A 12020-nucleotide genomic window follows, 5' to 3' on the forward strand; every position below is an offset into this window, starting at 1 on the left:
GGATGGGCGAGAGGGGAAGCTGGGGTGGTGGTGGCGAGCCGGCGGCGGTTGGGGCAGCACGGTGGCGTCACAGGCGGCTGGGCGAGGCCAGACGGGCTGGCTGGCGGCTCGGCTGAGCCGGGCCGCGGCGGCAAGCTTGCTGCTCGCGTGCAAAGGGGAAGGGGAATAGCCGGGTCGGGGGAGTCGGATGGACGGACGGCGGCCCTGGCAGCGACGGATGACCGGACGGCGACATAATGCGGTCAGGCGAACGGCGTGCGGCGGTCGGCAGAGGGGAGAAGGAACAGGGCGAGGGAGGAAGAAGAAGAAAAGAAGAAAGAAGAAGAAGAAAAAGAAAAAAAAGGACGAGAGAGAGAGGTTTGCATGGGGAAGGGGAAGGAAGGGACGTGATCGGGCAGAGGGAGAGAGACAGAGAGAAAGTCAAACACAATCGAGTGCGATCCGATGGCCCACATTTGAACTCGAAGTCGATCCAACGGTCCACGAAAAATCTTAATTATAATTTAGGATTTGGTCAAAAGACACTAAATAAAACACACTACGAGGGAGGTCTACTAGTCTAAATCCGCACCCGGTCCAAATTTCACTTTTCAACAATTCTGGGCAATATCGACGCTTGCCACAATAATATCGACATCGTCCAATTAAATTCGTCACGAAACTCCGAGAAATTCGACAACCAAATTTGGGCTCTAAATAACAGCCAAATTCGATCGAGTGCGATTTTAGCGAAACCTCTAATTTAAAAATAACTCAAGAGTAATCAGTTCCAAGCGAGATTTTACTATAAACACATTGATGAAAATACACATTTTATAAATCCCAAAAATTGGTCGAAATTCGGAATGTCACACTCAATCTTGCACTCGCTCACTCTGCACTCTCATTTCAGCTTGGGTATGAATTTTTCTATATTTAATTCAATATGGAAGTGTTTTAGCAATATGGGTCTGATCGGGTATGGGTTGGATCGGATATGGATTAAGAAAATTGCATTGCGCATAAATGGGTCATAAACGGGTTAATGGGTCAATTTGGGTTGGACCATTTATGACCTGACCCAAATCCGACCCGACCCACTCATTTGACAAGTCTAATCATAAGTGTCGTCGCACCGTCGAGGCTGTTCAAGGCTATGATCCTTGACTCACACAATGTCCTGCCCATGATTGTTCCCGAGGGCATCAAGAGCGTTGAGTTCATCGAGGGAGATGGCGGAGTTGGTAGCATCAAGAAAACCAACTTTGGTGAAAGTAAGTTGGATCACACTCGTACTTCTACCATGTCAAGTCTATATATAGACCTCGGAATTAAGAACTTCCTAACTTTAATGAATTTACATAACATGCTCCTACATCAAGTACACGAAGCACAAGATCGATGCTCTCGACGCAGGTAGCTTTTACTGCAAATATACCATGATCGAAAGCGATATCAAGTTCGACAAGATCGACTGTGTCATGGAAGAAGTGAAATTCATCGCAACTGACAGCGGATGTGTCTGCAAGATGACCAGCGTGTACCACGTCAAGGAAGGTTGTGAGCTCAAGGAGGAGGACATCAAGAAAGGTAAAGACAGAGCTATCGGACTGTTCAAGGCTGTTGAGGAGTACCTCGTGGCCAACCCCGATGTTTGCGCCTAAATGCTTTTCTCAAGATCCTTTCTAAGTGATGATAGAGTAAAATGAGTGGAAAGTTTGTATTGTGTCTTCTGTTTTCCCTTTGGCTCTGCCTCGGAGCTTCTGGGTGACGAAATGTTTTTATCGTGCGATTTCTATGTTATAAAGGGGTTTGATGGTTGTGTGTAAGGCCATGCAAAAAAATATAACTTGAAGGAGCAACGAGCAATCCAATAAATTATGGATTTTTCCCAAGAAAAGATCTCCCTTTGTGGTCATGAAGGTGAATTTTTACTCGACTTATGGATGAGTTTGCATAAAGAGGAGATAGAGGGCACAATGAAGTGCAAGGGAAAATTGGGCATTTCATTGCACTTTTCCTAAGCGAGATAGATTTGTCATCAGACAATAATTCTATACTCTGGCAATCCAGAAAGTAAAAGAAGTGGCAGTGAATCACTTCGCTTTTGATGAGAATACACCGGGAACCTGTTCTTTTTTTATCCAATTTGATTTATAAAAATAAAAATTTTCCACTAACTGTATTCATCATAATTATGCAACTTAATATTTATTAATTAAGCTATAGTGCGCTTCTTTGAAAATCACGGAAAGCAAGCATTGTTTTCCAAATAAAATGGAGAAAATTTGAATAGCAAAAAAGAAAAGAAAAGGTGGAAAAATATTTAAAAAAAAGAAAAAGAACGGTCATAATAGAGACATTTGTCTATGTGAGTTAATCCAAGTAGGAAGGTTGAATACTCCAAGGGCAAAGACCCTTTTGCTAGATGACATCAATTAAGATATTGCAATCAATTTCAAAAATTGCTTTTCGGATGTCAGGGACTGAGCATAATTGCAAGCAAGAAGAAGAGTTGCTGCTTACACTTCCTTCGGCGAGTTTCCTACATTCTCTTCTTTTCCAAGCTGGGACTATCGAGTCGCTAGCCGATCGTGTTATAATATCTATGGCTTCTTTGTTATCTTTTCATGCACCATCTACATTAAATTTTAGCCTTTGATCTGATGGTGGGAATCGGAGTCTGTCCTTTCCCCAAGAGAATCGGTTCCTAAACTTATTTCCGTGACTGTCCTCGATAGCACACCGAACGAACATAGAATTTTAACTTAGCAATGGTGGTCATGGTTGTCTGGTATCAAGCCTAAAATTTCTGTCTAAATCAGTTCATGATATAAAAAATTCAATTTTCTTTTCGAAAAGATTGTATGCAGGCAATTTGGAGCTGAAAAACGGATTAACTTATCTAGATTCACCTATTTTACGCTTCGGTTCCGACGAAAACAGATGATTCACATTATGACCAAAATATCCTATTCGAATTGCGTTTTTCTAGAGAGGTGGTATCCCAAGTTTAGACTATAGTCATTTGGGTTTGATGACGTGGCTATAATGGCCTATGAAAAGTCAAACTAGCAAAATTTCCTTTCGATACGAAGCGTAAATTTCGTGTCTACATCAATTCTAAATTAAAAAAAAAATTCAATATTTCTTTTCGGAAGGATCGTGTCTATTCAAATTGGAGCAACAAGGGATTGACTTATCTAAACTCGTCCATTTCACGCTATGATTCTGGTGGAGTCGGAGGACTATGGTCTAGTAGTACTAACCAAATGGACTTGCCTATAAGTACCAAGTAGTTCTTTTCATCATCTTCATCAGCTCAACTCTTCTCCATTAGCAATCACACCAAACCCGTCCACTACCCTTCTTGAGTTCAGTTCTCTTCATTTCTTACTAGGCCAACATGGGAGTCATCACCTTCTCGCAGGAGATCACAAATGTCGTCGCACCATAGAGGATGTTCAAGGCTTTGGTCCTTGACTCACACAATGTCCTGCCCAAGATTGTTCCCAGTGGCATCAGGAGCGTCGAGTTTATCGAGGGAGATGGTGGAGTTGGTAGCATTAAGAAAACCAACTTTGGTGAAAGTAAGTCGGATCATACTTGTACTTCTACTATGTCAAGTCTATAAGGGCCCGTTTGGTAACGTGCCAAATAGTGAAAATTTCTGTTCTTTTGTTCCCAAAAATAGTTTGGGAACAGAAATGCGTTTGGTAAACTTTTTGTTCCTCGGCACATTTTTGCAAAAATTTGTGCCGAGAAACGGTTTTGGAAGAGAAATAAGAAGTAAAAAAAAGTTGCTTCTTGTTTCTCGGCACAATTTTGAGAATCAGTTTTTTTTCTTCTTTTTCTTTTTTTTCTTTTCTTATTTTGTGGTGTTGTTCTTGGCTGAGCCGGCGGCCGGCGACCGGCGGCCGGCGACCGCGACCGACCACAGCCCGGGGCCGGCGAGGGCGTCACGGCCCTCGCCGGCCGCCGGCGGAGGCGAGGGTCGCCCTCGCCGGCGAGGGCGAGGCGGCCTTGCCCCAGATCGAGCGAGGCCGAGCCTCGCCGTCGGTCGCGATGGCGAGGTCGGCCTCGCCCGGAGACGGCGAGGCTCGGCCTCGCGGAGGCGGGCGAGGCCGAGCCTCGCCGTCGCGACCCATCTGCGAGGTCGGCTCGCCGTGGGTCGCGACGGCGAGGCTCGGCCTCGCCAGATCCGGGCGAGGCCGAGCGTCGTCGTCGCGACCGACGGCGAAGCCGACCTCGCCGTGGGTCGCGACGGCGAGGCTCGGCCTCGCCCGGCTCGGCGAGGCTCGGCCTCGCCCGGCTCGGCGAGGCCGAGCCTCGCCGTCTCTGGGCGAGGCCGCCTCGCCCAGGCGGCGAGGGTCCAGCCCTCGCCCTCGCCTCCGCCGGCGGCCGGCCATGGCCAAAGAAGAAAGTAAAAAGAAAAAAAAAATTTAAACAATTCAAAATATTATTAAAATATTATTTTGGAACAGAAATTTTGTGTAGTTACCAAACGCATTTCTGTTCTTTTCTACTCTAGGAATAGAAATTTTGGACATTTATCAAACGCCTTCAAATACTCAGAAATTGTTTCCGGGCACAGAATAAAAAAAAATCATTTCTGTTCAGAAATAGCGCCCGGGCACAGAATGGTATTCATGCACACCCTAAATAGACCTCAGAATTAAGAAATAACTTTTTTGCTTCAATGAATTTACATAATAGGCTCCCACATCAAGTACACGAAGCACAAGATCGATGCTCTCGACTCAGGTAGCTTTTACTATAAATACACTTTCATCGAGAGTTAAGATCGACTGCGTCGTTTGCGAGATGAAATTCGTTGCAGCCGATGTTGGATGTGTCTACCAGATGACCAGTGAGTACCATGTTAAGGAAGGTTGTGAGCTCAAGCTCAAGGAGGAGGTCATCAAGCAGGCGAAAGAGAGAGCCATGGGATTGTTCAAGGCTGTTGAGGAGTACCTTGTGGCCAACCCCGATGTTTGCGCCTAAATGCTTTTCTCAAGATCCTTTCTGAGTGATGATATAGTGAAGTGAGTGGAAAGTTTGCATTGTATCTTCTGTTTTCCCTTTGGCTCTGCCTCGAAGCTTTTGGGTGAGGAAAGGTTTTTATTGTGTGATTCTGTGTTATAGGGTTTGATGGTTGTGTGTAAGGCCATGCCAAAAAATAAAACTTGAAGGAGCAATGAGCAATCCAATAAATTATGGATTTTGCCCAAGAAAAAATCTGCCTTTGTGGTCATGAAGGTGAATTTTCACTTGACTTAAGAATGAATTGCAAAAAGAAGAGAGAGAGAGGGGGCAAAATGAATTAATCTTATTCGATTAGCTAAAATAAAATTTTCCCCTAAATGTATTCATCGTAACTATGCAACTTAATATTGATGAATTAAGCTGTAGTGTGCTTCTTCGCTAATAATGGTAGTAAACATTGAGATTGTTTACCTAATTAAAACCATCCTGTCAAACAAGATGGAGAATATGTGGCCCAAAAAAAGATGAGAAAATTTGACTAGAAAAAAATAAGAAAAATAAAAGGTCGAAAAGTACTTTGCAAAATATTAAAAAAGTAAAAGAAGGGTCCCAAGAGAGACATTAGTCTTTGTGGGTTAATCCAAGTTTGAAGTACAGTCATTTCGATCCGATGACGTAGCTATCATGGCATTTGAAAAGTCAAACTAGCAAAATTGCCTTTTTGAAACAGAAGGAAAATAAATGGGATCCCCTTCGATTTCGCGACTGTCGTTCATAGCACGACGAACGAACGCAGAATTATACCAACCCTAAATTCTTGTATAAATCATTTCATAATTTAAAATATACAATTTTATTTTCGAAAAGGATCTCGTCTAGGCAAATCGAAGCCAAAAAGGGATTAACTTATCTAGGATCGCCAATTTTACGCTTAGGTTCTGGGGATTGTCGAAGCTTAACAGGCAGGCCAGTAACCCCACGATCACCTCTTTGTACAAAAATTAGTTATGAAAAGAATGTACATTTATAAGATATGTAGATGTTAAAGAATGACTATGGGAATGTCGTGGATTTCTTGTGCTTGAACTCAGACTTTTACCCTAGCAAAAATGTTTTTTTTGTTTAAGTTATAATTGCAAGCCAATATCCTGAATTTTACCAAACTATCTTACATCATTCACTTTTTCATTACGTTCAAACCACATGCTTCGCATTATGACTAAAACTTTCGTTATAAATTGCTTTTTCCGAGCGGTGATATTCCAAATATGAGTGTATTGTGATAGGCTCACAATGTCTGACCAAACATGTAGATTTCTTTTTTATAGAATGCATCACTTTAGGTTATTCTAATGACTTTAATGGCCAAATTTAAAAGAGTTTTGTTCGTGACCATGTCCTTTTACCTCACCGTGCAGTTGAGTGTTAGGTCCTCCAATAAAAAAAAGAGCTAAGGGCTTGAAAGTAATTTTGCGGTTCCATCCGGGACATGGTTTCGGTGGCATCCGGAGATTCCGTTCCATCCGGGACTTGCCTATAAGAACCAAGTGGCCCTCTTCATCATCTTCATCAGCACAGGCCTTCTTCGTTAGCAACCACACCAAATCCTTCGATTTCCTACTTGAGCTCATTTCTCTTTGTTTCTTACTAGGAAAACATGGGAGTCATCAACCACTATCAGGAGTTCCCATCCACCGTTGCTCCATCGCGGATGTTCAAGGCTTTGGTCCTTGACCCGCACAAAGTCATTCCCAAGGTTGTCCCCGAGGGCATCAAGAGTGCCGAGTTCATCGAGGGAGATAGCGGAGTTGGTGGCAGCAGACAGACTAAGTTGGTCCAAGGTAAGATCATACCATGTATCTCTATCACGTGAAGTTCATTTATGATATTTTTCAGAATCGAACCATCTTCTGCTTTCATGAATTTTCGTGTAATAGGTGCCCCTATTCTTGACGCAGAGAACTTCTTCTGCAAATACATGGTGCTCGAAAGTGATATCAAGTTCGACAAAATCGACTGCGCCATTTATGATGTGAAAATTGTCCCATCGGATAATGGCGGATGTGTTTGCAACATGACCTGCGAGTACCATTCCAAGGACGGTGTGGAGCTGGATGGTGATGATATCAAGCTGGGCAAGGACAAGGCTATAGCACTATTCAAGTCCGTTGAGGAGTATCTCTTGGCAAACCCTGACGTTTGCGCTTAGATGGCCTTTTCAAAGGTCTTTTGGGTCGAGTCGGATCATTCCCATTTTCCCCCTGCCCCCCTTCTACTTCCCCCCCTTTCCTTGCTTTTCGGTGTGTTCCATCTATGTTTCTAGAGGGTTTGCTGGATGTGTGTAAGATCATTTTCCAATAAAATTTGAAAGACGTGTGAACATTGGATTGCACTTGTTTGGGTTTATTGGTTATGTATTGCTCGAGTTAATACGTGAGTTGCTTCAAATATCCTAAATTTTCCATTTTTAATTGTCAAGAAGCCTCTAGCTAGGACTAATGGGACAAATAGTCTCAGGGACTTCTTGCAACTTCAATTTCTTCAGGAGCTGGAGAACATAATTTACTTTTGAGCTTTTTTCAGGATGAGAATATAGAATGAAATGGATTGGAGGAAAAGATAGTGGTCTAATGCGTACCGAGAGAAAAGTTAACTTACATAATTTACTTTGAGGTGTTTTTTTTTTAATTTCAATTTGAACACGAATTTATTTTATTTATAAATCAGGTGCTTAAGCTATCATAGATTTCCTTCTGGTCCCAAAAGAAAAGTTGTCGTCAATTTCCATATCCAAATTATGATGCTCGGATATCTCCGAATATGAGGCCTCTCACTAACGATAAATTCATTTCCCATCCTATTTAATTCGGAGTTTTTTGTGGCCCGAACACTAAATTAACGGAATTCATGCGATTGAGTTGCTCGTGCCTTCCAAAACGCTTAGCATGCTAGCCAAAAGGAAAAAACAAAAAAACAAAAAAACCTCGTGGGCATGATTGTATATGTGAAAATGGTGTTCCTTATCGTACATTTAATTTAAAGCATCCAAATTAACCTTTGACATTTCAAATGTTGTTGACACAAGATAAATTAAAAGATCATCCATATTGAGATTAGAATATTATAAAGAAATCATTGTCTCGTTGCAACTTCGCACTGAAAGAGGGAAAGCCCAAGCTGATAGCGACCCCCCTCGCGTGAAACCTAGCTTGAACTTGACGGTGGCTGTTTCAAGAGCTCTTTGCAAGATTGCACTGGAAGTGGTCGTCTGTGACCTTAAATTTGATTGGATTGTCCCCTAAAAGATGGATCACCCCTTTGTCTTAATTAAGGTTAAACATTGACTGACATGTACCTAAGTTGCTTCGAATATCCTAAAGTTTCCATCTACAATTTTCAAGAAGTCTAGCTATGACTTAACGAGACGAATAATTTCAAGGAGTCCTTATAACTTCAATTTCTTCTGGGGCTGGAGAACATAATGTACTCTGAGCTTTTCCGGGATGAGAATATAAAACGGAATGGATTTGAAGAAAACATTGCGGTCTAATGCGAACTAAAAGAAAGGTTAACTTACTAAATTTACTCTGAGTTCTTTTTTTAGTCGAATTTGTACCCGAGTTTATTGTGTCTATACATCAGATGCTTAAGCTATAATAAATTTCGTTCTGGCCCAAAAAGAAAAGTTTTACTAAATTTCCTTATCCAAATGATGATGCTCGAATCTCTCCAACTATGAGACCCTTATTCTTTATGACTATAACTTCGTTTCCCATCTTGATGAATTTGGAGTTTATTGCTGCCAGAAAACTTAGCAATCTAAGGGAGTCAATGCGGATGAGTTGCTTGTGGCTTCCACAGAGCACAGCTTCTGAGTAGGAAGGCGGGCAAAAGGACTTTGGAGCGAATGAGAAAAACAGAGGACTCTGTTTTCGTGTTACTTTGTTGGAGAGTGTGAAAAAGGAAATACCTAAAGAAAAAAAGAAAGAAAGAAAGAAAGAAATACCTCGAGGGCATGATTGTGAGAATGAAAGTATTCCTCGTCGTTCATCCAAATTAACCTTTCACATATTTAATATCGTCGAGACAAAGAATGGTAGAAGATCGACCATAGTGAGATTTGAAGATTTAAGAGAAGTTATGTCGTCTTGAGCCTAACTACTGGCATCTCCCAACTTTCCATTAGGCCCCGATGACGGTGACTAGTGAGGACTCGTCTGAAACTTAGCTTAAACTTGACGACGGTTGTTTAAAGGGATCGTCGCCCTCAATGTGCAGCCGTCTTTGACTTTTTTCCTATGAATGACGAGAAGATAGTGGAGCTGTCACTTGGAGGCATGTGACTCTGCATGTTCGTTTACCCGCTTAATTCAGTCAAGAAAGGTCATCTTCACATGGACAATTCTGTTCACGAGAAAATTACTTCAACGTGGGCTAGTTCTAATAACTCTTATACCAAGTAAGACCAAATAAAACGGACCACAAACTCAATTTTTAGATCACAAAATTAAGTAAGAAAAACAATATCTAGTAGAGTTTCTATTCACTCCTCAAATTTGTTAATTGTTTTCCAAATTTTAAAAATCACAAACTTGTTCGCTCTAACCTTTTCTACTATGATTTCTCGCATTAGTTAAGGCTATTGTTTTTAGTGGTAGTAATATCCAATTTACGACTGAAAGCATCAATAAATTCAGCTAAAGACATGTGGGAATTAATAAAGATCCGCTGTCCAGATCGATTCAAGTCTCCTTGTCCCAATGTTAAATTAGGTATTTCTTACTCAAAATTGATATGAAAATTACAAAAAAAAGCCTTAAACCTATTGCAATTGTGCCAATTCAACCTTAAACTTTTTTTTTGGCTAATTGAATCCTAAACCGTTTGCTTTTGTGTCAATTTAGTCCATTCGACTAATTTTGGCCGGAAATCGGTGGCATGAACGCTAGCCGACTCACGTGAGGCGCAGATTCGCTGTATTACCTGCCATGCCACCTCGTGCGATCCATGATTCGCTGTATTATCATCCCATAGAAATTGATGGATCCTCTTCTCAACATCGTATATTGTTTGTTTTGGGAGTAAGAACATTTGCATTCAATAGGTGCAGATGGAGATAAAGACCGATTTGGTTAACTATAGACGCCTTGCATAACTCATATGCTTCATGCCCCAACTTTTAATTTTCTTAAAGATCTTGTCAATAAGACTCTTACAGTCTATGTGAGTAAGTCTTCTTGTAACAAGGGGAACACCCAAGTATCTGATAGGGAGGGTACCTACGGAAAAAGGTGTGTGGTCCAGTATAAGGAGCTTCTCATCTTCATTTAAAACAGAGAAAAAGATTTGGCATTTGTCAAGGTTAAACCGCAGTCCACTGAGAATTGCAAATTCGTCAAGGGCATCCATAAGGCAAAGGACGGAATCTACATCTCCATAAGCAAATAAGAACAAATTGTCTGCAAAGCATAAGTGAGCAATCCCTTGTGTTTTGTAGCGCCAGTGATACTTGAAAGCAAAGGCAGTGACTTTCGCACTAATAATTCGATTAAGAAGTTCATGACCAGGACAAATAAGTATGACGAAAGAGGATTACCTTGGCGTAGTCCATTAGTACTGTTAAAATAGCCGGTCTGTTCGCCATTGAAGTTCACTGAGAACCTCGGTGTAGTGATGCACTTGGATATCAGATCAACCAAGTATTGAGGTGTATTTATAGCTTTAAGAACCCCAAGAACTGCATCCCATTTTACCATATCATAAGCCTTCATGAGATCAATCTTTATTACCACATGTTTACCTTTGTCTCCCTTATGGTAGTTGTGCAAGATATCTTGGCACAATAGAATATTCTCCGCGATCTGTCGTCCAATGACAAAAGCAGTTTGGTTGAGGCCGACGATCGACGGAAGCACGTAACTAATTCGCTCGGTGGTGATGACCAAAATATTCTATTTGAATTACTTTTTCTAGAGAGGTGGTATACCAAGTTTAGACTATAGTCATTTGGGTTTGATGACGTGGCTATAATGGCCTATGAAAAGTCAAACTAGCAAAATTTCCTTTCGATAACAAGCGTAAATTTCGTGTCTACATCAATTCTAAATTAAAAAAAAATTAATATTTCTTTTCGGAAGGATTGCGTCTATTCAAATTGGAGCAAAAAGGGATCGACTTATCTAATCTCGTCCATTTCACGCTATGATTCTGGTGGAGTTGGAGGACTATGGTCTAGTAGTACTAACCAAATGGACTTGCCTATAAGTACCAAGTAGTTCTTTTCATCATCTTCATCAGCTCAACTCTTCTCCATTAGCAATCACACCAAACCTGTCACGCCCCTAACCCCATCGAGCTCGCGACATCCCGCTTCTTGATCGAATTATTGCGACGTCCCAGGAACATCGCCGACTCAACCCAAATATCAGAAACACATGCGGAAGCGAATACAAAACCCCTGACTATAAAGACAACGACGGGGCAGACTAACAAAACAGTCAAATAATAACAACAACATTCATTTATATACAATGCTATTACACCAAGCATACAAACATCGTCTTACAAACATATTTAGCAAACTAGCATTCGAAACCACCGAAACAACAAAAGGATCAGATGGCTTGGTTAACTTAACTTCACTATAGATCGATCTATTCTGCACAACCCCTAAAATACCCTAGAAAGAAACTACTGGTCGCCCTCTTCCAATCTGCTCCTGAGTCTTCGGGCTTCTGCTCTGGAGGATCACCTGCAGCTCCACTAGGCACCATGGGCGGCTCTTTTAACTCCAAAAAGAGGAGGCGGGCCTCCTGGGTCTAAGGCTGGGGGTCTGAAAGTGGTGGTTATACAACCATGAGACGAATCTCAATAAGTGTACAACCCCAAACCCCACATAAGCTCTCACGTACCGCCAGACGAAACACGCACAACACAGAACGACCAATCATGCTAACAAACACATACGATCCTACCTAGAATCCATCATGCACGTCCCTGCAAGTCAAATAATAACACAGCCAACATATCACAATGATACATCACAGCCGCGCGCG

General features: G+C 41.7%; 2 protein-coding genes and 1 pseudogene across 2 annotated transcripts in view; all 3 read left to right on the forward strand.

Annotated features, from left to right (window-relative positions):
* Window positions 1-5217, forward strand: part of LOC115668944 (major strawberry allergen Fra a 1-3-like) — a 45338-nt gene extending 40121 nt beyond the window's left edge. The window contains exon 3 of the transcript XR_008816723.1: window positions 5125-5217. The gene's annotated coding sequence lies outside the window, so the exon portion shown is untranslated. The remainder of the gene's footprint in view (window positions 1-5124) is intronic.
* Window positions 1212-1643, forward strand: LOC130138512 (major strawberry allergen Fra a 1.07-like). Its single transcript, XM_056312736.1, has 2 exons — window positions 1212-1253; window positions 1362-1643. The coding sequence occupies exons 1-2, from the start codon at window positions 1212-1214 to the stop codon at window positions 1641-1643; spliced, it is 324 nt and encodes a 107-aa protein (XP_056168711.1).
* LOC130138323 (major strawberry allergen Fra a 1-3-like) lies at window positions 3371-5217 on the forward strand (annotated as a pseudogene).
* Window positions 5218-12020: the final 6803 nt, after the last annotated feature.

This window comes from Syzygium oleosum, unplaced genomic scaffold, assembly GCF_021117445.2.
Source record: "Syzygium oleosum isolate NSW1041296 unplaced genomic scaffold, Sole_v2.1 Sole_v2.06, whole genome shotgun sequence".
Classification (NCBI taxonomy): Eukaryota; Viridiplantae; Streptophyta; class Magnoliopsida; order Myrtales; family Myrtaceae; genus Syzygium; species Syzygium oleosum.

Coding starts and splice junctions, on each gene's coding strand:
- LOC130138512 (XM_056312736.1), top strand. CDS start 1,212: ATGGCGGAGTTGGTAGCATCAAGAAAACCAACTTTGGTGAAA. Junction 1,254..1,361: donor GAAAACCAACTTTGGTGAAA/GTAAGTTGGATC, acceptor TCCTACATCAAG/TACACGAAGCACAAGATCGA.